Source organism: Protomyctophum bolini (assembly GCF_963924005.1).
Source record: "Protomyctophum bolini genome assembly, chromosome: 2".
Taxonomy (NCBI): Eukaryota; Metazoa; Chordata; class Actinopteri; order Myctophiformes; family Myctophidae; genus Protomyctophum; species Protomyctophum bolini.
In genome coordinates this window covers 12,142,086-12,169,717 of record NC_137863.1, presented here as the reverse complement: position 1 = coordinate 12,169,717, position 27,632 = coordinate 12,142,086, and the positions used below count along the sequence as shown (strand labels likewise).

At 42.8% G+C, this 27,632-nt stretch overlaps 1 protein-coding gene across 1 annotated transcript in view; it reads right to left on the bottom strand.

Moving 5' to 3' along the window:
* Nucleotides 1-31: 31 nt before the first annotated feature.
* Nucleotides 32-27,632, bottom strand: part of cntn4 (contactin 4) — a 130,609-nt gene continuing 103,008 nt past the window's right edge. The window contains exons 11-22 of the mRNA XM_080788291.1: nt 19,948-20,075; nt 11,074-11,249; nt 9,444-9,564; nt 8,696-8,854; nt 5,857-6,006; nt 5,571-5,641; nt 4,374-4,608; nt 4,005-4,120; nt 2,961-3,147; nt 2,761-2,873; nt 2,494-2,662; nt 32-730 (exon numbers count right to left, since the gene is read on the bottom strand). Coding sequence (XP_080644417.1) covers nt 639-730; nt 2,494-2,662; nt 2,761-2,873; nt 2,961-3,147; nt 4,005-4,120; nt 4,374-4,608; nt 5,571-5,641; nt 5,857-6,006; nt 8,696-8,854; nt 9,444-9,564; nt 11,074-11,249; nt 19,948-20,075 — 1,717 coding nt within the window. The 3' untranslated portion in view covers nt 32-638. The remainder of the gene's footprint in view (nt 731-2,493; nt 2,663-2,760; nt 2,874-2,960; nt 3,148-4,004; nt 4,121-4,373; nt 4,609-5,570; nt 5,642-5,856; nt 6,007-8,695; nt 8,855-9,443; nt 9,565-11,073; nt 11,250-19,947; nt 20,076-27,632) is intronic.

Sequence of the window (27,632 nt, the reverse complement as noted above, 5' to 3'; positions counted from 1 at the left end):
CAGTTGAAAAGAAAAAGGGGAAAAAAAGGAATGTCTAAAAGAACCCTTGCCCAGACACAAATGTAGTTAAGATGACATGAACAATTCATTCAATTGAATCCTTGAACCTTGGAACCATTGCAAGTCTGAACGTAATAACTAGTTGTGCTGCCAAATAACATTATTTAGGCCTAGACTGTTAAATCTGTTAAATAGTGTTATTTGCCATGCACTTGACATCTCCCACACTGCTGCCTTTAGCAAAAAAAGCCCAGACCAATTTCAAATTGGTTGAAAATAAGTATATAAAAGCTCAAAATGTCATACAAAAGATGCATATGAGACATTATTCTATTTATTTTTTTCTTCTTATTCTTTTTATGTTTTTCTTCTTTTCTATTTTTTTATGAAAGCTGCTTTGGTAACAACAGAGTCAGGACACTGGTCGATCTCCTTTACTTAGCCTGGGTGTGAAGCAAGCTCTTTCACTGTCATCTCAATGGCATGTATGTGAGTGTGTGTTTCTTTTGTCATCGCTGTCTTCCTCCTGGCTCCTAAAATCTAAATCGATGGATGTAGTACACCACACTGGGCGGTGTTTGTGTTCCGTAGTAGGGCCGTCTCCACATCAAGATGTGATGTCTGCCGGGAGCCGTTTGTCATAAAGATGTCCGTGCTGTGAAAGACAGTGCTATTGTACTGAGGGCTGATAGAGTAGAGACCTTGGACGCTGAACCGATTGCGTTGGGACCTGTAAAAGCATAGAAATGTATGAGGCTGTTATTCTGTTTATACTGGGAAAAAGAATCCACATAAAAACAAGGTTTTTTTTATCTACGTTGCATCTGCTGCACCGGCATGCTTTAGTAATCAAGGCCTGAGCGCATTAATTAATTCCCAAAATGTCTGAGAACCATGACTTGAGCTCCAAGCAAAGTATCCAACATAAACTGACCATCTTCTCATGCAACACTCGCATCACGTACAGACCATTTAATTTCACAGCAGCCCATCTAAACAATAATGTCCCTCCCTCTTGCTCGCTCTTTCCTCTTGTGGTGATGACAGCTAATCTGTTTTGGCAAAGTAGCAATGGCAGCATGGGAATGGATTATTAGTATCTTAAGAGCAGAAGCTAGCCCACCACACTGCAAAATCCTGTGTGTTCAAAATAAAAGAGTTTAACTCTGAGAGTGCACCAATGGACCTGAACGGGTCCATTTGGTTCCATTTGTATACTCTCACTGTTAAAGGTGCAGTAGACAACGTTCAGCCTTGTCTCACTCGCAACACCTCTGTCTCATACGGTTGCTTATTTCCCTGACTCATGTCGGCAAGGTGTTTCATATGGTTGCTTATTTCCCTGACTCATGTCGGCAAGGTGTTTCATATGGTTGCTTATTTCCCTGACTCATGTCGGCAAGGCAGCAAATATGAGGTTTTTAACATTGAGGGAAGCATTATGGTTAATGGCAGCCATCAAAGGTAAACAAAAATAAAACATTTCAGGACAGACAAAATTATTAAAACTAGAGCGGTGCCCATGGGGCCTCTACAGCAGTACCCGTTGGGCACTGGCCTACTTGGAACGATGCAAGTTGGAAATGCATGCCCCACCCAGTTATTATGCGTTGGAGCCTCTACAGCGGTGCCCGTTGGGCACTGGCCTACTTGGAACGATGCAAGTTGGAAATGCATGCCCCACCCAGTTATTATGCGTTGGAGCCTCTACAGCGGTGCCCGTTGGGCACTGGCCTACTTGGAACGATGCAAGTTGGAAATGCATGCCCCACCCAGATATTATGTCTGTGTCCCGACTCCCTTTTATGCCCATATATATGGAGTTCTGTGTCAGGCATGCCCAAATATGGAGTCTATGCAGACGTCAGAATGATGTCAGAACAGGCCAGCTCCATATATGGATCCTGGGCAGGGGCCCTGTCCAGAGCCAGGCAGAGGCCTTCTTGGGGCGGTTCTGGACAACCGTGGGTCCGATCGAACACCGGCCACTGCATGGAACGCATGTGTCAAATTTGAAGTCGGTGGGGAGAACTCGAGTTACGTGGATTACACACGTACGTACAGACAGAGACTTGGTGCAAGATAGATAGAAGATAGAAGATTATTTCACATTCAAAACAATTTCTTCTGGGAAAATGTGATTTTATTTTAGAACTTTTTAAAAGCTTTGCGGATGTATTACCATATTTTCTTTTCATTATTCATCTACATCTATTAAAAAAGCTTTTGCACTCTAGGTAAAAATGTTAGTGACAGGTGTGTAGGTGAAGCATACTGGTCATAAAAACAACAACAAAAGCATGCTTCATCATGCTTGAAGACAATGTTGATGACTGGAACGTTGCGACCATAATAAAGTCTCTCTTGTGCTGTGCAAGTCAGACAGTGCTTTTATGTATTTTCTGGTGATCATTATTCGTCTTGAAAATAAAGGGAGTTAAGTATGCTTGTCAATATGACTCATTTAAGATGTAATGTGGTATAAGATGTTACCTGGTATTCTTGGGATTGTGATCTGCCTGCTACTGCTGCCTTCACCGCCCTCGCCAAAGGGTTTGATCTGTATAATGTACTCCTCATCAACGGGCAAGGACAGCTCCACAGAAGTGGTGTTGGTTTCCATCACATCGGGGCGACTGTGCCGGTTCCTTTTGTACAGCACCTGAGCACAGATCACACAGCAGGAGGAAAGGTCAGGGCAGGGAAGCCGAGGCAACATACATTATGTTCTTCCGGATCCTCAAGGCCGGCAACACTTACTTTGTAGCCAGTGACCTCTGACTCATTCTCCAAGGCCTTGACCTGCTCCCAGGTCAGTATAATCTTGGAGTTTAATGCGTTCCACATCACTTTGACTGGTGGCTGGCTCGGCGCTGAGGAACACAAGCATACACACTTCACACACAAGACAAACAGCAGTGGAGAGAAAACTATTGGTCTTAATTAGCTCCCATGCTTACGTGGTTTCTTGGTGGTGACATTGATGGTTGTGCTAGGAGGCCCTGTTCCCGCTGAGTTATATGCCCTCGCCGTGATGTAATATGTGCTGCTGCCTTTCACCCCGCGGATTACAGAAGACGTTTGATTTCCCACAGTCCTCTGCACACTGGCCATATCCTCTTTTTCGCTTTTATCCCAGTACCTCAGCTGAAAACAGACAAGGCAGAACCACAGACATGAATGCAGAATCTGCTTTAACATAGCCGACACTCTGCCCAAGCCTCCTGGTATATACTGTCAATGAACTGTAAACTGAAGAGTGAAAGACTGCAACTGCAAATTGGTATGAAAATAACCCTGAGCTGTGTGTCCTGTTGTACTCTCCAATCGCCATGGGCTATGTACTTTGGTTCTGCTTGCTTAGCCGCAGATATGTGGCAGGGTTCAAACTTGTATGGCCAAAGCTGAATCACAATATGCAGACGAAAAAAGAATTCCCTGCCGTCAACTTCCACTGATAACAGATATTCTTTGTCACCCGGGTGTCCAAACTGAAATAGCTGGCATGCTTCACAACACAAGTATAATTTGTCTTTCCTCACAGGAATGGTGAAAGGTTTGCTCATGTTCTGCTGTTGACTTTCACTGGTCAACATTCTTTTTTATATAATTCTGACACTTGCAAATTCATGGATGTAAGTAGGAGAGTTCTTCCTCATATTGTGAGCAGAATAGAAATGAGAATTAACCCACCGAGCACTGCTGTATAAGCCACAGTGTTAAATGCTGTGTTGCTGTGGTGGATTAGAGGCTAAGCGTTGTATCCCTTGGTGTATGCATCACCACGCACGCTAATCATCACAGCACTTAGGAGGACAACAAGAAAAATTCAACTAAACTCACAGGCATGGAGCTATATAGGAACATTAAAAACACCAAGCTATTACTGTATCTCCTGTCCTCTGCCAAGGTACAAGATTCTGCAACACACATCAAAAAAATTAAAACAAGATTCATGCACATCAGCAGGCATGCATGGACGCATGGGCTGTGGGGTTGCTCACCTCATAGCCTAGAACTCGTCTCTTGCTAGCATTCCACGGCAGAGCTTTCCATGAAACTTCAACCTCGGACGCGGACAGGCTTTTGGCACGGATCCTGGTGGGTGCTCGGCTAGGCTCTAGAGTTAATGGAGAGAGACTTTCAAAACAATCTTTGATAACCTCTCAAAGTGGGACCATCAAAACTCTGAGCTAGGGGTGGGAGGGGGGGACGTCTGCAGATCCTGATAGGAGTACACAGGGAGCAAGGTCACTCTAATGGCTAGAATGGCTTGGGAGCTCTTTGAAATGAGTTATGAACTGTGGCTGAGAGACTACAACTACCCCCGTTAACATTTGTGTTGACTCTAGTCTACACCATACTTCACTCACCCTCTTCGGCGGAATAGATGGTGGTAACGGGTCCGAACGGACTCTCCCCCACATTATTGTAAACCCCGACCTTGACGTGGAAGGGCGAGAAGGGCTGTATGCTCTCGTTTTTGAACACATATCTGGAGGTTTCCGCAGAAGGCACTGCAGCCTGCATCCAGCCAGTGGCGCCGTGGGGTCGAAACGCCACCACGTAGCCGAACCCCGGACCGTTCTGCAGCTCCTCTGGAACAGGCTGGAACACAGCAAATACACACACGTGCACACAAGCACACAAGCACACACACAAGCACACACACACACACACACACACACACACACACACACACACACACACACACACACACACACACACACACACACACACACACACACACACACACACACACACACACACAAAAACACAAGTGAATGGATGCATCCATCAACAGTACAGTGCCCTCAGCATGAGGGCTTAACTCAGCTATTGTTAAGACCAACAGCACACCATATATCATGTATTTATAGCTGCTGACTTCTTTCTATAAACCAACGCTCTTCACTCTCCACTCTTAACCTCTAAGATACATAATAATATAATACAAAACTCGCTGCTGTGTTGTAGCAACTCTGGGCACAGCATAGACATGTCTTGACATCTTTGTTTAAGACTCAATTAATGTAATTAAATTAAACACACTCCATCTCTGCTGCCACATCACAACTTTGCCTCAGGTGTCTTTGGGGTCAAGGCAAAATGTGCACTTTGTTAAGCAGTAGTTACACTTTAGCTGAACTCCTGTGACATTGAAACATCAACATTCATTCAGGGAATAGCTTTCACAGCAGGGGCTGATGATTTTAAGCAACCAGCATAAGCCTTTTGGAGCAGGGTTGCTAAACTGGCTTTGAGAGAGAGAGAGCGAGAGAGAGAGAGAGAGAGAGAGAGAGAGAGAGAGACACAATCATTGTAAAAAATAAAAGTTGCTTGGAACTTTGGAGGAACCATTCTGTTTAATTATCTTATTGAAACCTCAAAGGCATATTTCTCTTCCCCAGGGTGACAGCAGCAGTTATTGCCTCTCTGTTCTTAAAATGAAATGCCATACATTAAGTCATTCGGCTGTTATTAATGAAACAAGCGCCCGGATCCTCAGAGAATAATGACGTCTGGCTCCCTCCTCCATGGGTGAGGGAGTTCGGTGGTGGCATGCTTACCTCCCATGTGATGACTAATTCAGAGCGACTTCCACCTCCTCCGCTTACATTAGCTGGGGTGACCTTCGGAGCTGGGGAGAAAGATATGATCAGCTTAACCCCTGTTGAGTTCACTTTACTATTGATATTTTCATAGCACAGTTTGGAAAAAGGGCATTGGCATAGTTAAAAGAAATCTCAGAACACAAGTTATAACAAGTTATAAAACACATTAGAAAGTGTAGAGACATTAATGATATACAGTAGGCAACACAAGAGAAAGTTTTGATGCTTATGAAGTACATACAAGTCTCCTTTGTCCTTGCTTGTTTGGATGGCTTGCTGGGTTCTCCTGTCCCGATGGCGTTGCTTGCCAGGACTCTAAACTCATACTCCACCCAGGGGCTCAGGTCTATTACTGTAGCTGTCAACTGCCGACCACCCACCATCTCAGGAACTGGCATAAAACACACGCAAACACACACAAGCAAACACACACACATGCAAACACACACACATGCAACACACACACACACACACACACACACACACACACACACACACACACACACACACACACACACACACACACACACACACACACACACACACACACACACACACACACACACACACACACACACACACACACACACACACACCTCCCCGCTGTCAGTATCAACCCACTTTATGGGTGTGTACGTGTGTGTGTGTGTGTGTGTGTGTGTGTGTGTGTGTGTGTGTGTGTGTGTGTGTGTGTGTGTGTGTGTGTGTGTGTGTGTGTGTGTCAACTTAGCATCAACAGTAGACTGTCCTCCAGGCTGACAGGCCTGGTGAGACTCCACCACAGGTGCACAGGACAGGTGTAATCACTCAAGGACGCACACATATACACACCAAGTCCAAAGGCAAAAATCAACACATGTTGAAGGAATGCTAAGACTTTGTTTTTCTTTTTTTAGCAAGGGTAGGGGGGGGGGGGATCTACTCTTTGATCAACTTACTATTGCTAATGATTTGGCACACTGTCAGTTCATGTTTCTGCAGGTTCTGCAGGAAGCCACAAACAGTAAACTCTAGAGAGTCTAGACTCCTATACAATTTAGGTATTTAGCAGACGCTCTATATCGAGAGCGACGTCAGATCGCAAGATCAGAACGGTGTGAACCATTTAGAGAACAAACAGGGTAAATGATATCAGGATATCAGGTAAACATCGAACCAAGCATCCGTCTAAACAAACAATATGTTATATATAATAATAATAATAATAATAATAAGGGTAATAATAATAATAATAATAATATAATGATTATTATAAGCATAATTTGATATAACTAGCATTGTACAACTTGGTTGTGTGTGTGCGTGTGTATATTTGTGTGTGTGTGTGAGGGTAAAACTATTCCTTAAAGATAAAGAGAAAATTGGAAGGGAGAGCAAGAAACTTCTGCTTCCCCCCCTTTCTCAGTGAAAACGTGCCCATCTCTGATGGATTAATTAGAGACTCCAGCGTGGTAGTGGAGGCGGAGGGGACAATGACTATAGACTACAGGTAGAAACAGCTAGAAGGGTTCTGCTTAGTACCAAACAGACTGAAGCCAAACAACATTGGCGTGGACTTCAACTGCAGGGAAAGCTGGCTTGGCTCCTTGTTTTACAATTCACCATCAAAGCTAGACTGCAAGTATTACCAACCTAGTACAATCTGTCAATCTGATACCCTGACATCCAAACTCCACTTTGTATAAACCATCATGATTCTGAACAACACCACAGACTGCTAGAATCCATTGCACACATGGATGTAGTACATACAAAAAAGTGTAAATTGCTTACCACGACCGTATTGTTGACCTAGTGTCTGATGCAGTTCGAAAATATATGCCAACCAGTGCAGCAAATAAATATTCAAGAGTGTTACCAGATTGGTTTAGTTGTGCATGCGATGTCTTTGCTAACATCCCAAATACACCTGATGGTGTTTTTGTTGACAACAGCCACAAGGAAGTCCTGATTTTGGAGGTGGGCTGTGTCTTTGATTTGTACACAGGCATTCCTAGATAAACATTCTGGACTCCATTTTCGTTCGAGATTTCTAAATACAGTATTTGGGGATTTATTTAGTTCCCTCACTAAAGTTGGTATTTTGGTCACCTGTCTAAATCCCTAAAACACCTACGCTATTATGTATAGGTGTGGTTTGGGCGTTACAATAATTAAACCAATCACTGTGCCACATTCCATTGCCTAAGAGATCCCTTATCCGTTGCCGTTATGCCTAGTGCTATTGCTTCATAGCCTTACAGTCTCCCATGGAAGAGTGATGCATTGCTTGCCTTGAAGTCTCACTTGTGCTGCACTTGCCCCCCTCCCCACTACCCCCCATGCCGTTTTTCTTCTTTTTTTCCCCACCACGCACAGAGCCAAGAACACTCGTCTGTTCATTGAGTCACAACTCGTTCAAATCTCGCGTGTACAGTAGGTCGTCTCTACGGTATAAAGCGAAAATGAAATTTCAGGAAATCGGATTAAACCTGTTGGCTGTTATAGGCATGTCTGTGGAGGAGAAGGTGCCATGTGTATCCTTAGGTGCCCATGAACCCTCAAACCTGCATGTGTGTAATTGCCAAATGAGTGAGTATTTCTTCAAGGGGGACGGTCTTGTGGTTAATAATATTGTGACAAGGATTTGATAGCATACTGAGTCGGCGAACCAATGATGCCACTGAAGCTAGCCTACATTTAAAATAATATCTCCGTTTCACAAAAATATCAATGGGTGAGGAAACCAGTGTGAGATAAGGCACACATACAGAGTTCCAACCGTGCGCCAACGTGCCGAGCTCCATTAAAGATGACGTACGGAAAAATTACAGCCTGCAGTATCACTTTACTACACTATCAAATTACAAGCCCCGGCAACAAGGCACATCATTGGGTGTGGAGGAGATCCATGTTTCAGAATACCCCAGAGTCCTATAAAGCGGCGGTCAATGGTCACGGTACAATTGCGTGCCATTTCGCGCCAGGGGTAAAAATTACATCTCCAATATTCTCACAGGGGCCGGGTGGAATGAAGAGTGGTCCCCCCCCTCCCCCTCCATGTGACTGGAGGTGACCACGGCTGGTTGGACAGAGCTTACCTGTGGTGACAGCTTGCCACCCCAGGGAAAATGGTGTCCTGGCCTGGATGGTGTATGCCGTAATTGGACTGTGATTATCAGGACCAGGCCTCCAGGACAGGGAAGCTGTGGTATCGGTGATTTCTTCTACATGGATGCTGGTGGGTGGCCCAGGGGGACCTGATAGACGGCATGGCCAGGCAGGCAGAAGAACATAAAGATTGAGAGAGAGACAGAGAGAGAGAGAGAGAGAGAGAGAGACAGAGAGAGAGAGAGAGAGAGAGAGAGAGAGAGAGAGGACACAAAGCGGTGTTGTGTATTCATGCAATTTATTTAATCCTGTTTTCTGTGTGACTCTGTAAACACAGCATTTCGAAAAATGCTATGCGAAAACATAACTATTGCTATTATGAAAATGGCAGATGGATGGCAAATGTGAAGGTGGAGTGCATGTATGTGTCACTGAAGCAAAAAGGTCAGTATGAGACCTCGGGGAGCCATTTGGTCTAATTAGACTGTAATTTTTCATCTACGGTACCCATCTTCTCATGTAAGACCAGACCACAGCAGATAATTAAATAATTTCAAAAGGGCTGAAGGATGGTGAAATGCACCAAAGCTCTTCAGTGAAAATAGCAGATATACAAACTAAATATGCTGTTTTTGTTGAATGTGTGCCTCAGAAAATAGGAAAGCTAGGGATCATGTGATTCACTGAACTGAATGTGATTAACTGAACGACAATTAAGGCAATTAAGATTGAGCTTACCTCTGACAATTAGGTCTGTAGCGATGGAAATGCTGTCCACCTTAGTTTGTACAGCACAGGTGTACTTCCCTGCATGTCTCAGCTGAATGTTTCGTATCATTATGTCCCCAGCTGAATGCTGCTGTCATTCAATACGTGTGCACGCACGCACGCGCACGCACACGCACACGCACGCACACACACACACACACACACACACACACACACACACACACACACACACACACACACACAGTACAATGAACGGCCTGCTATCCATCAAAGCTATTGTCATTCATGAACAATGCGTTTTTTCCATCAAGACACGGCTAACACAAAGCTCATTGTCGCCCACCGTATGTATATCTTCTTGACTCATGAATACATCGTCTCCGCAAAGCTTTTCTCTTTCCTGAAAGAGAGCTGGTTTGCTGATATACTCAGATATACCTGGCTATATCAGCCAGCCAGTGCACTCCACTCTTAATCATTATAATTAGATAAACGTATTCATAAAGTAGCCTGGTTTTTATTCAACATGCATGGAAGGCTTTCGTTGATGGAGAGTCGTCTTCATTGATGAAGAGTAGTTCATTAGACTGTTCAGTCGCTATTGCTTTCGGGGCTTCTTTTATTCCATTTCTAATTGCAGCTGCCATTTCCCTATTACCATTTAATCAGCAAAGTAGAAGCAGGTTCTGTAATAAATTGGACACGGCAAAAGCTGTGGCACTGAGATTTCAACGGAGTGGCCAGCAGCAAAATGTGTTTAACACAAGATGGACGTCATTTCATTAGGCAGAGGGAAAAAAATACATTTGGATAATGGGAAATGGAGGGTGGAAGATGTGTCCGTATAAGTTTTGATGAAGCACGCTCTTAAGAAATCATGGGGGTAGGGTGCTGCACTTGCACAAGCACATTGTTTCTCAACATTGGGTCTGGGGCCCACCAGGGGTCCAAATGGACCCTTATGGGTCTGTAAGAGTTACATAAACACTAGTCCCAGAGATAAAAATCATATCAAATGGGGGTCCGTCGTCCGTGGATGCATGATTGAACTGGGGGTCCTTGAAATTAAAAACTACTGGTTATGGGTTAACTTTCCTCCATTTGAATACTCTGAGAGTTACCCGACGTTGAGAACCAGTGCTTAGAATGTCAGCTTTGAGTGCTTTTAATGTATATACAAAGTTCCTGCCAGAGAGGTTGCAGGGTGTTTATGTAAATTCCTTTTAAAAATAAACCACATGCAGCAATTTTCTGCCCCATAAATAATACACATGATACAAACATTCCCTCTGCACTGCGGCTGTATCCATTACGACCTTACTAAAAGATGAGAGGTATAATATCGATGCACCAATGCATCTCCAGCCTCACCTCTCGACCTTTGCTCAACTGAATCTCCAAAGGGGTTGGGGGAAGAAAATCAATGTGTCTTTGATAGCCCATTTTCATGAGAGTGCCGTGGCATAGATGACACATAGGCCCTCCCCGACACACTACAGAACAGATTTGTTTCTCGTCATTCATTATGCATTCCAATGCCTCTGACAAGCGTGCCATTAAAACCGTAGCAATACCAGCACCATTTCTCAAGATATGACAACCCTTGTTTACAAAATGTGAGACCATATCATGGACTTACGCCGCCCACTTTTTCAAAGTATCCACCATGGCTCCCGAAGTGGATGAGCTGCTCATTGAAGAACCAGGTGAACTTCAGCTCCAGAGATGGGTCGTGGGTCACCTGACATGGCAGGACGACACTCTCTCCCACGGTGACATCCAGGGTGGAGGGCAGGGTGGTGATGAGGGTGGGCTCTGAAAGACAGAGGAAAGTCGTGACAGACAGTGTACATTTGACAAACAGCTCACGATGCGCTCTCTTTTTCCATTCAGGAGCATTAAGATTCTGTGCACAAAATGGCTTTGTAAAAAAAACAGAGCCCTTCCATCATTCTTATGGATATGTCAGACTGAGTTAATAGAAGGATATACAGGACAGAGCACGCGGAAAACTAGGGCGAGAAGCCTACAGTAACAGGCATTAGGTTGAGCCTGAGCTCTCCTCTGCGGGGACAGTGGGACTTGCCTTCCCCCAGCATCCAGACAAGCCGCCATGTGTCACTGTCAACCCAGCCCTCAGCCCGGAACTCCCCGTTCACCTGACTACCCCCCCTCCCCACACACACACACACACACACACCCCCTCCAAACACACCCACCTCGAAAAACTGTAAACACTGGAGTGCCCTCCCACAACTCAACTCGTCCCCATTCTCTCCTCAAGCCTCATGCATCCAGTGCATTACCATTGCATCACACAAGGGGAATGACGTAATATCCCTCATCTCTGCTTCGTTGTGAGACGCGGAACAGGGAGGTTGAGGAGGAGCGCCTGGGAGAGTGCCTTGCCGAGTGCCTTGTTCTGACAATGTGCGGCGCCATTCTCCCTCTTGGGGGTGCTGTGAGTACTTGGATAAAACTCCCGCTCTGAGCACACAGACTAAATTAACCATGGCAAATGATCCCTGGACAGGCATAGATTCATGTAGAAAGTGCCGGCAGTGCAGTCTTCATCCAGAGTGAATTCAATACCTTCATTGTATTGTAACACCCCCCATCCGCCCCACACAACACCCCTCCCCACTGTCACCACCTCCTCCACCTTCACCACGATGGTCTCCCGGTGTGATGATGTCTCTAGTAGTTCTCTGATATAAAACCAGTGCTATCAGCCCTTGGGTTTTGTTAGGCGCACAATGAAAGGTTCCATACAAGTGCCCTTCCTATTATTGTGGGGAGTAAATGGTGGAACATGGTGATATACTGAATAAGGGTCTGTGTCTCTGCTGCTTCAAGAGATTTGTGCTAAACATGTATGAGACAAAAACATGCTACAGAAAGCAACAGATTATTTAGTATTATATACATGAAAACCGGGGGTGCCGCGTAATAGGGGTAAAGACAGGACTGAAACCACTAAAGCATTTGGTTTCTATATTGAGATTATATATTATTTTATATTATATTGAGATACATTGTAAATTTAACATAAATGTAGAAAGCCAGGCTGTGGAAGGATTTAGAGAAATGCAAGGAAATTATATATTGTTTTTATTAATTGCAACATTTAAGTGGCCTTAGTGTAGTCTTCTTTGTATTGTGAACCGTTTTCCGCTTTGTCCGTCGTGGCTTGTCTCTATACCGCCCTGAGGGATTCATTGAGGCAATGACAGTGAGAGTATGTTCCCTTATTATCCCCCTCTGTCATAATTTGTGACAGATTATATGGACAACCAAGGCTGGATACACACCACACACTGGGCATAATTTGATTGATATCTATCCTGTTATTACCTACTGCCATTATAAATGGAAGGAGCACGGCCCGCTTACTTAACAGGGTCAATCAGAGACAAGAGAGACAACACGTTAGCATACTGACAGAGCACTTCAGAGACTGCTGCAAGGTCAGTCGGGCTCCAAGTGGTGAGGTGGACTTTTCTTTGAAGCAAAATACAGAAGCAGGATATAGCCAGAGTAGGATACATGTGCAGTGGTGGACAAAGTACTCAACCCGAGTACTTTCGAGTCAAAGTATAGTTACTCCAGATCACATACTGTATTACACAAGTATAAGTGAAAATTGCTCAGTGAAATTTGTACTTTTACTACAGTAAAAAAACACTATTAAAAAGTTACAAATATTCACATGTAAATATCAATGCATTGCTATGTTGAACTTTTGTAATTTTCAAAAACCCTTTATTATTTTTAATATTGTAAATAGCAGATCTACAAGCTCACAAAGTGTCATATTGCGATGCGCTGTGAGCTTGTAGACCGGCATAAGCATGTTTTGTAGAAATGCTCCCTTCCTAGAAATGCAGTCAAAAGTACAATATTTGTCTATGAATTATGAAAATGTGGTGGAACGAAAGTTGACAACCCCCCCCCCCCCCCCCCAGTACTAAAGTAAATATACTTAGTTATAGTCACATGGTGAAGCCTTACTCAGTCGCTCGTCTACACACTTCCTGTAAACAGAAGCCATCATGAATAATGCTTACACACCTCCGTAGAAACGGAAGGATATGAAGCCCTGTGGAGAATCCCTCCTAACTTTAATGGTCTATGGTGGGATGTGTAAATGTGTACACTCCTCTGCTGTACATACGCTATAGGTTTTTCACATAAGGGTTGTGATGCGAGCGTGAATAATGCATACACTAGCGCACCAAAGAGTCCTAGGCTGTAGCTCAGTTTCTTCAGTGAAGAAAACAGAGAATACCTGAACCTTGAAGCCTTTCTCCATGGAGAAAATGTGCTGGTGCGGAATAGGCCAAGATAGAGCAGGTCGAAGTCTTGAGAAAATCTATAGGCAATGTAGAGGTTAGGGCAAGGTTCAAACTGTCTATTTGAGGCGTTAAGCCAATTACTGCACCGACTCCATGCAGTTCATTCCACAAGGCTGAGGCGGCCGTTCCTTCTTAAAAGTAATTTCTTCAGAGATAAGCACTTCACAGGGAAATCAGCCCAACCCAATTTTCCTTCCCTTGTTTTTCAAATCAAGAATGCTTTCATCCCCACAATACAGTTTCCACCACTAATGTCACTTTTATTCAACTAAAGAAACAAGAAAGGGATTTCTCAAGGACAAACTTCAATGCTGGCCGGGTAAAACCTTGTGTACGTAGCTGAACAGATGCAAGCTGCTCTCAGTGCTGTGTTTGTATGCTCTACGGTAGCACATCTGCAGCAACCTGCTGTTGATCAGCAGACAGACGGTTGCACGCGTGCCTCTCAGACATCACATCGCCGTATGCATTTTCACACAAGTCAGTGGATCCCACTGACTTTCAAGGCAGGCAGAAGGCTATTGTTAGAAAGAAAAGCTCCAACAAGTTGGTCTAAAAATTGGAGCACTTTTTTCAGGTCAGTTTGTCCCACCCACTGTAGCGAAAGAGCAACACATAAATCGTTCAGACAATTTATCTTCCGTCCGCACCTACATTAGAAAAACACACACCCCAGTGGAAGTGACAAAAGCAGTGAACGGTGCCAACTCACCGGATTGAGTTTTTACACTTGTGTGATAACCTGCTGGGGCCCGGCAAAGCATATTCATTGCAACAAAATAACAGCAAACGCCCTTACATACAACTGTGGAGGTGACACCATGTATAACCACGTGGACAAGCAGATGTTGCCGCTCTGCTATGGCTTCCAGAGGCCTCGTGTGACCAGCAGGGTTATTAGAGTTAACAAAATAGCTGGAACTAGAATTGAAAAAGAATATGTCTGGAATAAAAACTAAAATAGAGGCTCTACAAAACAAAGGAGAACTAACTGAAACTGTATTGTGTGTTTACAAAACTAACTAAAATCATTATAGATACATTTGATGTAGTTGTATAGTTTAATAAATAACCGATAATCGCAGCGCATTGTGAGCTTGTGGATAATCTATTTTTTACTATTTTGACAAATGTGACAAATACCCCAAAAAACACTAACATTAATACAACCAAAAATAAAGCTATGCCTTTTCACAACATCAAAACTAAACTAAACTAACAAATCACGATTTAAAAACAAATTAAAACTAACTGAATGTGGAAAAGAACTGTAATCAAAACAAATAAAAAATAAAAACTATAATAACCTTGTGTGACCAGAGAATGCACAATATTTGTCAGACACAAACTCCTTCCAGCTTGCATGCACAAGTCGAGGCAGTGTGACGTCAGAAGATTTGAGTTTATTTGACCAGCTGTAATGGTCGTGTGCAAACGTGATTGCAACAGCTCATCTCTAGTGTAATCAAAATTCATAAGGTACATGCATAATGAAGAGCAATTAATCTGCTAATATGCCCCCACTGTTGGAATAATGGGGGACATTAACAGGGCTCATCTGTTGTGACTGCTCCTCCCCTGTTTGCTAGGGTGGCTTGTTCACAGTAGGTGGCTGCGAATGCATTCTGACAGGTATTTTTCAGGACTCATATCGCCAAAGTCAATTTGAGTAAGCCACTGTCATCTCCCATAAGGGTCACTCCCACAACCGAAACGCTCCCAGTTAAATAGGTCTCCCATCCTCAAATGAAACAGTGCATGTAAATTACCCCATCCCATTTCCCAACCTGTATTGATTGTGACAGAGAGGCACAGGATCATATACAGGAAACATTTGCAAATCACCTTTCACATGATGACGGAAAGGGAAGTGAGAATTAGGCGAGTGTGTGTCAAATGAAGCTCATATTCCTTTTTCACAATAATAATAAGAGGATAACCACACTGCCTATTTATGCAGTGGAGACATGCGTGAGTGTGTTACTTTGTAGTTTGATTGGAAAATCACGCGTGGGCCGAACCCTCCAGTGACAGCGGCAGACCCCCACCCCCCACCCGGGTGGAGGTTCTGCACCATTATCATTTCACAGTGTGTGATGAATGGGTAAAAGAGGCTGGCTTTATGTGACACAGTACAGTCCCTCTCATTATGCCTCCAAGCAGAGCCCGGTGTTTGAAAATTTCACAGCAATTAACAGCGCATACGTGCAAACATATAAATGTGCACGCTGGCATTCAGTGGTGGAAGAAGTACTACAAGTTTTTTACTTAAGTAAAAGTAACACCACCACAATACCACAAAATGTAAAAATACAAAAGTATTATACCAAAAGTTAAAGTAGGCCTACTATCATCTATATATCTACCAGTAAAACGCGCAAACGCGGGAAGCGAACGCAGCTGAGACCCTGCAGATCATGTCTGTCTGTCTGTCTGTGTGTCTGTCCTGCTGTTACTGTATATGTGGACCTGGCCCCTTTTGTGCCCATATATGGAGCTGAGTGGACCTGGCCCCTTTTGTGCCCATATATGGAGCTGAGTGATTGCTGATCACTCAACACACTCCATATTTGGATAGCGGGACAGACACACGGACACACGGACAGACATGATCTGCTAGGTCTCATAGTAAGTGCTCACTGCGTTCGCAATAAATGCACCACGTCTCTGTATGTCTGTCTGTACGTGTATACGGCTGTAATGCACGTAACTCGAGAACCGTTCACACCACCTACTTCAGATTCGACACACGCGTTCCACACCCCCACAGGGAGTGCAGTGTCCGGTTACCGGTATCGAGTCGGTCGGACCTACGGTTGTCCAGAACTGCCACTAAAGGCCTTTGCCCTGGCTCTGGACAGGGCCCCTGCCCAGGGTTCATATATGGAGCTGGCCTGTTCTGACATCACAACACTCCATATTTGGGCATGCCTGACACAGAACTCCATATATAGGAAATAAAGGAACACAGAGATACAGAAATATACAGAAATCTCCAGATATGGGCATAAAAGGGACACAGACAGATGGGTGGAACGGGTACCCTGAAACGGGTACAACGGGTATTGCATAGCAATGTGGGGGAGATCTCGCGATATTTTGTGAGCTCCATCCACTTGCATTGAGCTCACGAAGTCTCACGAGATCTCGTGGTAGACGAGACTTAAGTTCACGCTTTACAGTAAAGTGTCATCATGCTACACATATACTGTTGACATTATGAAGAGAGGATTTATACACAAAAAAATTGGATTTGAGATGGAAATAAGGACTAATTAGCACTAAAACCCAGCATCATAAGCCCTGAATGAGGGCTTTATGATGGGTTAGGGGAATAGCCAATAATGCGTTTTTGCACAAAATGACACCTGGACCACTTTGGTGTGGACCTAATGACTGCAATTTTATCGTCTACTCATGCAGGCTTTTGTGAGCACCCTGGACAGTTTTTAAGTTAATTGATTCAGCATTTAGATATTTGATATTCATTTTTATCAGACACGCCACCTTACTATAACGACCCATATTATTTGTAACTTCAAACTCCATTTTAACCATGATAAATTCATCGAAAACAGGTGTTCTTGGTACTGGTGACCATTTTTTGAGGCCTATGCAAAGCTTTGTGTGTTTGTGTGTATGAGCACGGATTGTGATCAGCTGATTGGCTGAGCACGGAATGCGATGTATAAGAGCGCCCCTCACTTCACACGAGTGTTTACACACACACACACACACACACACACACGCACACACACACACACACACACACACACACACACACACACACACACACAATATAAATATAAATAATAAAAAAGTAATTGAAAAAACACGGCCCCCTAAGTCTCATGCATTATAAGGACAATATCAGGCACCAGAACCAAAAGGACGGTTGTTTTCGATGAATCTATCATGGTTAAAATGGAGTTTGAAGTTACAATGGGTTTATATAGGAAGGGGGCGGATCTGATAACATTAATATCAAATATCTAAATACTGAATCAAGCAACCTAAAAACGGTCCAGGGTGCTCACAAAAGCCTGAGTAGACTTTAATGACCCAAACGTCAAATGTTTGAAAGTGAAATATCCTTTTAAGCACAGTGCTTGCAGTAAAGGTAATTAGAATACCGGTAGTTACTTCCCACCACTGACTGGCATTAACGTCTTCACATTTCTCTGCCGTGGTTAGGCAAGGCACTGAATGAATGGGAGACAGGACTTAGGCAAGGCAGAGAGAGGTAGCCTACTGAATGAATGGGAGACAGGACTGTGGCATCAGCATAAATCAACAGCAAGGTGCAGTCTAAGCTCTCTCCTCCACCACAGCCTTGACTGCTGTTTTTAAAATACGAAACCTGTCACACTGAAACACAACGAAACAAAAACAGCAAACATGGCTGGATGGTGATCTTCAAAATATAAATCTGGTGAGGTTATTAAAGTAATGCCTGCACCCTTCATGGCAGGCTTTTTTTTGTGGGTGCGTGAAAATAATCAATACAGATGCGGCATTGCTCTTGAGCTCATGTACATTAATAAAGATGGACATCAGACAATTGTTTTTCAAAAGGATTTCATCAGTCCCATATCTGTGGTGGCCACAGGAGCCAATTAGAGCAGGTTTCTATGGCAACTACTAGTCAAACGAAGGGAAGAATATCCAAGTTGTGTTCCAGCACGACACCGTTTTGTTGGTGCTGCAATCCGCTGCATTTTTTAAGATGTTCACAGAACTGACCAACTTGTAGAAATCGTGAAAATAAATGACCAGTATAAAAAAAATCAGCCTGGGGAAAACATTTTTCATGATACTGATAAAGCAATGTAAAGTAACCTGTCACTGTGACACTTGACTTCGGTAAGGTTATCCTCTGATGACTAGAGGACTGCGCCACATCAGCATTATACAAATTATTAATGTGTACAGCATGTGCACAAGGATTACAGTAGGTGGACGACTCAACCGGGGATAGTCTATGATAGCTTGTGAAGGAATTTGTCTCACATGCCCAACGGGCTTGTCACACCGGTGCAGGAATATAAACTTGCTGCTTGCTTGTACTGGATTTAAACAAATGTATAAGCCCTTTCATATGTGACACATGACCCCACACACACACACACACACACACACACACACACACACACACACACACACACACACACACACACACACACACACACACACACACACACACACACACACACACACACACACACACACACACACACACACACACACACACACACACACACACACACACACACACACACACACACACACACACACACACACACACACACTCTTCTCCCTGGAGCCAATATAACAATAACAGTCAAGATCAATAATTCCATAAAAGCCAGCCAACAAAGAAGGTCACAGCAGAACAAAAGGAAAAATAATAAATAAAGAAAACATTTCAAAACAACACAAATGAACCACGAGACCTTTGGGAAAAAGGGAGTCACCATAAGGGTATAGTTCACTAAGCATGTCAGCAGAACCCCCCCCCCCCCCCCCAGGGGATGGGAGAAGGTGAGCAGATCATCCCCTGAGGAAATAGGACAGGAGAAATGGCAACATGCACAGAACATATTCACCCCGATGCATAGTACCTTACACCCAGATCACATACATTTTTAATGAACTATAATAAGTCACGCCACCGGAGCAGAAATGCAATCCTCAGTCCCACTCCTCCAGATGCACTAACCACCCTAGACGCTCTTCATATCTTTAATACGAGCATATCCTCTGACAGCACTGTGGAAAGTAGGGTGGAGTCAACGTTCTAAACACCTCTGTAAATAGACAGAGCGAATGTGGGGTGTCACACTGTCACTGTTTCTCAAGTAAGCAGTGAGAAAATCTGTGCTTTTCATGATTTATCGAAAGAAAAGGGGAGAGAGAGGGGCGAGCTGGCTGTATACTACACTGCAAAAAGTACCCATACTTTGTGTCTGTGTTGTTCATTTGTTATTCATCACATGGAATACACAGAGTTACATTTCAAGGGCGAAAAATAAAAGTATGAAACAACTGAATGCTGTCAGAGTGCAGAGCAGGTGTAAGAGAAGGATTGCTCTGGCAGTGAAGCGTGCAAACAACAGACGGGACTATGATTTAATGCAAACAAAGAATGGAGGAGATACCTTTAACTGTGACACTCCCCGAACTGCTCGCCACCCCAAACTGGTTTCTTGCCACACAGGTGTAGAGGCCAGCATCTGATTTGGTTGCATTCCATATCCGCAGGTTACCATTGTCCAGCATGGAAACCCTGTGGTTATAAGAGCACACATGTTTTACAAACCATATGAACTACAGTAGCAGTCACATGTAGTCTAGTCTACACCAGTGGTTCCCAAACTTCTCAGGTAAAGACCCAAAAGAGAGATTAGATGTTTGCCTGGGACCCAAACTATTGAAAATAGCAGATCTACAACCCACCACACGTTGCCAATTTTCACTACTTCTTATTTTTTATTAAAGATGTGCCACAACTTTTGTATTTTTCCAGCTTTTCATATGTCTATGAGGTGACAGTACTTCATTAGACACCCTGGAGTCGTTTATGTGTATTAACTTTGTATTTAGGGTTTCTTCCTGGAGGCTGAACCCTTAACAGTCAAACGGGCCAATGAAATAAACAGTAAAATAGTGACATCACACTATCATCCCCTCCCCTAACCCCTCCCCCTTTATCATACAACTACAGCTGTGGGTGCGGCTTCAGTTCAGGTGGATCACATAAACCACATAAAAGCATGATTTTAACAAATTGTGTACACTTTTTGGAAAATGTTCTTCCTCCATTATAATAATACCTGATGATCATGTTTTTTCTTTTTTGTATGTACAGTGGGAAAATACACTAAACTGCACTGTGAGATACACTGTGAGATAAAAGAAATACCTGAGGACGTTCATATCATTCATAACATATTCATCACTAACACTTTTAAGACATTATGGAAGGTCTTTGATGATGGAATGTGCACTGTAAGGTTGGTATAAGTGACAATTTCTGAATATTTCTTGGTATATCATATGTTCATGCTTTTTACAGATGACAAAGATGAGACATCTTGTCTTTTCTCAGTCTTTTTTCAAGGGCTGATTAAATCTCTACCTTACTTTAAGATACACTGTACAAAAGTGCCACTGTGCCCTTTACACATTGACCACCAGTGCTTCAAAAGGTCAAAAATCCTTTAAAAACATAACCTTTTCAAAATAACAAGCACAAATGTAAATTGAAAGCAAGGAACTTTGGGAAATGAAGGGTAGCTGCAAACTGTAAATATGAAAGATTCTTTCTGACTGATTTGGGGGGGGGGTAGTATATTACTCTTTCACCTAATATGTTCCCACAGCGAATCACCTTGCTCTTTCCCCTTACATAACCATGGTTACTAATGTAACCTCCAGTTCTCATACTTCATATTGTTGGCCTGTAATTACGGTACATTCACCAACCTGTGGCCTGGCCCTATTTCTTAAAAAAATGCATATATTGTCTCTGTCTGTACCTACACCTACAGTATGGCGTAAATGAATATCTATATCGGAAGGACCACCCGTCCTTCCGACTGTTACCAGCTAATGTCCGGCACTCAAATCATGATAGCAGCGTGCAATTTAAGTAAATCCCACCCTTTTCACATTGGCCTGTAATAGCACCACCAGCAGCAGCAAGTGGATATTTGCAAAACACATTATTGGAACAAAATGACTCAAATCATGAATGTGTATGTCCAATTGCCGTCAAAGGCATAAGAAGAAATGGCACCCTTTTCACATTGTTTAAAAAGCAGGTGGCTTGCGCACATCCAGTTCTTCGCTGGTGCTGGACAAAAGGTAGATACATACAGAGAAGGAGAAGTCCGCACACAGTCTTTGCTCCAACAGTGTTTATTTTTGTTTAAAAAACGACATTTATTCTGGACACGACGTTTCGGCCGTGAGCGGCCTTCTTCAGGTGACCCTTTTCACATTGGCCTATTAAAGCGCCACCAGGAGGCCACAGCAATCTACCTGACCTGTGCTCCGAGGAGAACCTTTTCTAGTTGTCTGTGTGTTCATGGGAATAATTACAACTGAACATAGACAGGTAGCTACAACCACAAAATACTGCTGAAAAGTGTGAACATTACAATGCAAATAAAAAGTACATGAACCCGTGGATTTGCGCCCTCTACCGATATTGACTTCAGACTTCGGTGCTCTATAGAAGAATCTTTTTAAAAACAATTGAAAGATAGAAAGTAAACCATATTCAGGATAGCCTCATCTGATCTGATCATCTCTCAAGAGTTAACCATTACACCACTGCGCACGTCTTCCCCATGTCCTGATGGCTGCACCTCCCTTTCTAGTTGCGTATATTTGTATATGCTTTTGTGTCGACTTTGCCAAGTTGAATCCTGTCTGGTTCTTTAACTATGGAGATGCAGGACTGCAGGAGGGTTAAGGCCCTGATCCCACAGAATGCATTATAATGATATAGCACTGCAGGAAGCCTTTTATAAATGTTATCAATGTGAGAGAAGCTTTTAATTACCATCTTCCACCATTTGTCTGAGATTTCTGCACACATCATTGCAATTTGCAGCCTTTACAATAACGTCAGTCAGCCTTAAGCTGCTTTGTGTTAAAAGGGACCCGCAATCCAGCATTGTATTGTTTCTATATAAAGCCCTTTAGGCAATTGACCAGTTTACCTTATTTCACCTACAGTAAAACACCAGGAATGGTTTGTTCTCCATGTGCCTCAAGTTAGCTCAGATTCAGCTGCTTTTAAATGTAAAGCCCCTCATGCGTGGAATAATCTTCAAATATTATTACCCTTTCATTTGGTGTGAGATCCAGTCTCAGAGTACTGACACAACGTTGACACAAAAGATGCGATTAAGACGAAAGCAAAGTCACTTCTCGGTCAGTGGGTGTAGGCTGAGAGAGCAATATGAGAGCATGTGTGCTTGCGAGTGCACACATGGGGTTTGTTTTTTATCTTACTGGGGCGACAGAGGCACAGGAGGTACAGCATAGCGTCCGTCTTGGAATCGGAAGGTTCCCAGGATCCCAGCTCCTCCTGGCTGTGTAAAGTGTCCTTGAGCAAAACACTTAACATCTAACTGCTCCAGATGAGCAGTTTTTTGTGCAAAGACTCCTTTTTGGCTATTTCCCCTACCATAAGCCCTCAATGAATTGCATTGAATTGAATGGGGCTATGGGGTGTTGTGCTAATTTGCTTATTTCCATCGAAATAAGTAGTAAAGTGTGCCGCTTGGGATATTATTTACATTATGAAGAGAGGATATATACAAAAAATATATAATTTTGAGCGATGGAAATAAGTGAATTAGCACAACACCCCATAGCCCCATTCAATTCCCATTCAATTCAATGCAATTCATTTAGGGCTTATGGTAGGGGAAATAGCCAATAAGGAGCTTTTGCACAAAATAACACCTGGACCTCTTTGGTGGGGACGTAACAACTACAAAGAAAGGTAAGAAAGCCTTTTAGTATGGAATTATCCTTTAAGATATTATACCCATTAACTGGGATGCCAGTTAATTTGACCACACAGTGTGACCAATACAAAATACTGCTCTGTGAATATTCCTAAACTTGTCTGAACATGATTCAAAGTTGGGTTGGTTGACTAAGACATTACCTCTACTTAGACGTGTTACCACATACAGTTAACTAGCAGCATTTTTTGCTACTGCAGCTAGGAGTGAGAAAAATTGCCCGACACATTGTTTTAACTAGAACAAGCTCTGACCTAATTCAAGACAAGCAGCACAAGGCAGACAGCAATACCTCAATATAACTAAATACCTGCATTTGTGCGGTGCGCTCTGTATAGTCACAATCCCCTTATCCTCTGGGACAAAAGGCCTGCCATGTGACTTGTACACTGTGTGCATCTTCCCCTAAGAGGGAGCTCTATTGAGTGTTCAAATCGTGCTGTATTACAAACACAATGGTTCCTGCACGGCATTAAATCCTATAGGCCTCCCGGTGGAACCATGCAGGGACATTTTGGTCACCCACTGCATTTTCTACTTATTGGACTTTTAGACGATGACACTCTGGAATTTTCCCTCACTGACACCAAAGAGAAAAGGAAGGGGGCAGACTGTTGTTGTACACAGTATTTGTTGTTTGTGTTTGAGATTGATGGAAAAGCGGCTGAGGTGAGAAAGACGACAAGAAATGTGTGGTGGTGCAGCAGGGCTGTATACAGGAGCTGCCATCTTGCCTCTTCTGTGTCATAGCCCAGACAACATGTCTGTGCGATCTGCCCATTATCACTTCCCACACCAGGAGTAGATATCAATAATTCACAGGTGAGATGAGCACAAGTGCATCTCTTTTCATCTCAGCCTTCCTCACATAGGTTCACGGAAAGAAAAAGAAAATAAAAAGGTGATTATTTTGAGCGAGCAGGGGGTGCCCGGCACACTTGTGTAATCCTAAAAACACAGGTGTATTTTTGGGTGAGTTCATGCCACCATGGGGCTGAATGGTGTACTGTTGATGTTCCATGTTCTGTGACAAGATGAAAGACTCAAATAACATCAGTCACTGAGCAGCTATCACAGGCACTGTGAAATGGAAATTGCAGGAAATAACACAATCCATAGTAAAAGCCTGTTTTTGTTATTTCCTTGTATTCTCTCCCCGTTAACAGGCGTATTCATTTTTTTTTACTGTTAGATATTCACAATCAAAAGACAACTGAACTTGATTCATTTTGATCTTTGATTCAGACATATTTTTACTTTGATCGGTTTATGAATTCTGTATCGTGAGGGGAAAATGTCACAATCCCAATAATGAGCAGTCAAACAAAGGACAGAGAATTGTGTGTTACAGACAGTGCTCTTGAGCAGTGGCTTTGAACTAACATGCACGTCTGAGCATGTAACACACATTGGACGCTCAGATTCTGAAAGTTAGTTCACATTCAAGGTTCTAAACAAATATGGCCAAGAATACAAAAATGCTCAGAAAAACTCATTATGTAGCCAACGGTATGCATAAGGGCTGATCAAACCATGATTTGAGCATTCCCCATTAGTAAACATAACCAATTCACAGTATACCACTGTGCTGCTAAGCCTAGTTGGTGGTGTGACAGCAGCATACTTTTTAGACCTGTATGCTGTATGCATCTCTACTTAATTAGCAGGGCAAATAAAACCCTGGGGGGCGGAATCCAATGTGGATCTTGGACTTAGTGTGGCCATCCTGTGACGTCAGTCGTCTATTATGACTTATATATGACTCATAACCCCAAATCTGGGCAAGGCTTCAGCCTGATCAGAGATGCTTTGAGTTCCATTAAGTTGAATATTTCAAAAAGAAATGAACGCAGCCCAGTAAGGCCACCCACCCCCTTCTGGTGCTGCTGCCATCTTGGAAACTAAAACACAATATAAACAATGGGAGAGAGGTGGGGCCGAGAAAGGCCCTTATTTGGCACTGATCGGTCTAGCGGTTTGTGAGATTAGTTCTTGACACACAAAGACGTACCTACAGACCACCGCTTATAAATGGCTAGTGACTCTTGCAGAACCACTCTGAATGATGTGTGCACATAAAAAAAAAATATATACATAGTACATACTATATATTTCACAGGCTGCACAAGTTTAATACTGTATGATCATTACGCTAAACCTACAGATAAGGCATTAAAAAGCATTAATAGCAGGTGTTGCTTTTTTCTGATTCACACTGACCTACCTGCGGGTGGTGTTTTTAATCATAATTGTATCAGAAAGTAATCTTTGATAACAGTGCTTGAGGGGGAGAGGCTATAATGTAAGTGTCTGTGGGGGAAGACGTGAGGTCACCATATCCTCTGAGCCGACACAAGAGGTGGGAACTAACTTCAGGTGTTGATCTATGCTCTTGACTGCCTTAAAAACCCTGAAGTGTACAAGGGAAGGAGGGGATGTTTGAGATAAATTGAAAGTCTGTCTCTCAAAGGTTCCCTGTAGAGTACAGCGTTCGAGAGAAACAGCCTTGTCAGCCGTGTAAATCAGGCGCTGCTAAGACCTGGTCAATCTTCTGAGACGCTTTGTGCTAGCAGAATGACAAATGTGGGCACCATGTTCTTGTGAAGTTGTCCAAATCAACGTTAATAGTCAATTAGACACCGTCCATAATAACAGGAGTATTCTGTTATCTTCTTTGTTCACTCATTGCACAAAGTGATTGGCTGACGTATAGTGAAATAGGGACACCTGGGCATTTACTTCTGACTATTCTCCAATATAGCTGTAATTGATATTGATTTTTGCCATACACAAGCCTGTCCCAATGACTCTCAGCTTGTCACATGGATCATTAGCTGCAGCAAATGATCAGGGAATTACTGTATGCCCTTATGATAGGTAGATGATTAACTTTGTGGTGCTTTTGAATGCACTGTAAAATACAGAGTGTTAATTTAATTCTGAAAGTGTACAAATGGACCCTTAAGAGTTAAATTATCACTCAGAATGTAGCAGTGTATAAAGTGTAAACAATTTTTTTATTATTGCAGAACAACACTGAAAAACATTCCCTGTGAAGCATAGCAGTCAAGCTTTTGAAGCCAATTGTAGTGCAAATGAGAGAGTTAAGCGTAGCTTGGTCTGATCCAATTAGAACACCCAGAGAGGCATTATCACCTGGTGACAAGAAAGAACCCAAATTAACTTCTCAATGTCATAAAGTACATTCTATCTGCAGTTTTCCCTACTATGCCTTATGCAGAGAGGCCATTATACCTAGCTTACAATTACATTCAGTCATCTCTGAAATGCCTGTTTAACAGGGATTTTTTGGAGGAGTCAGTCAAAAGGAAGTGCATTCACGACCACTCTTCCAAGGCGCGCTTGTTTTGAGGCTGTGCACATCATAAAGAATGATTGACAGTAAATAAGCACTCATTCCTCCAGTCTCAACAAAGGAATACAAATCAGGAGAGCTGTACGTGAGCCTTTTTTTCTACCCAGTTACATTAACAGTGGGGGAAAGAAAGAGTGGGTTGCAGGCAATACTTGAAATGACATTTCCTTTTGGTTCGCTGTGTGTTCACTCTTGTCTCCAGGGCACTGGGTAGCATTAAAACTTCTATGGCAATACAGTGCTTTATAACAACACGGCCAGGGGACAGGCACGCTGGCCTGCAATGCAAGTATTAATCTCTTACGCTCTGAAAAGACTCCAGCGGTAATGCCTCCATATTGTATTATCATAATGTAAGGGGAGAAATGACACACATTCCCCTATAGTCTCAACAGCTGTGTCCCATGTTTAGTTTATTTATTTTATTTGTATTATTATTTATTTTATAGTGTGCTTCCATTTTGTGCAATTACAGTACAATTAACACACGTGTTTACTATGCCCTTTCATTATTAGATTTAGAGTAATTTTCTAAATGATAATAAATTAATAGATCAAAGCTATGTCCTCACATTCATGGCGTTAACAAAATATTATATTAAATACTTAAAAGATCAGCATTCGGGCTTAAATGATACAAGTGCTTCCATCTCACCTTCCCCAGTCATAAATCATTTGCTAGCAGGGCTCCTAATGACACCACACTTGGGGTGCAACAATAAAGCTAAATGTAAAGCTAAAGCTAATCAATGTTATCTAATATATTATGCATTAATATTAAATATCAAAACACATTTTGAACTATAGATCAGCAAATTTATACAAAAGAGGACGTGAACTTGTTTCAGAATGCAGAATGCAGAATAATCGCAATGAAATAATAGTTGCAGCCCTAAAATAGACTTGCCCTAGAAATTCCACT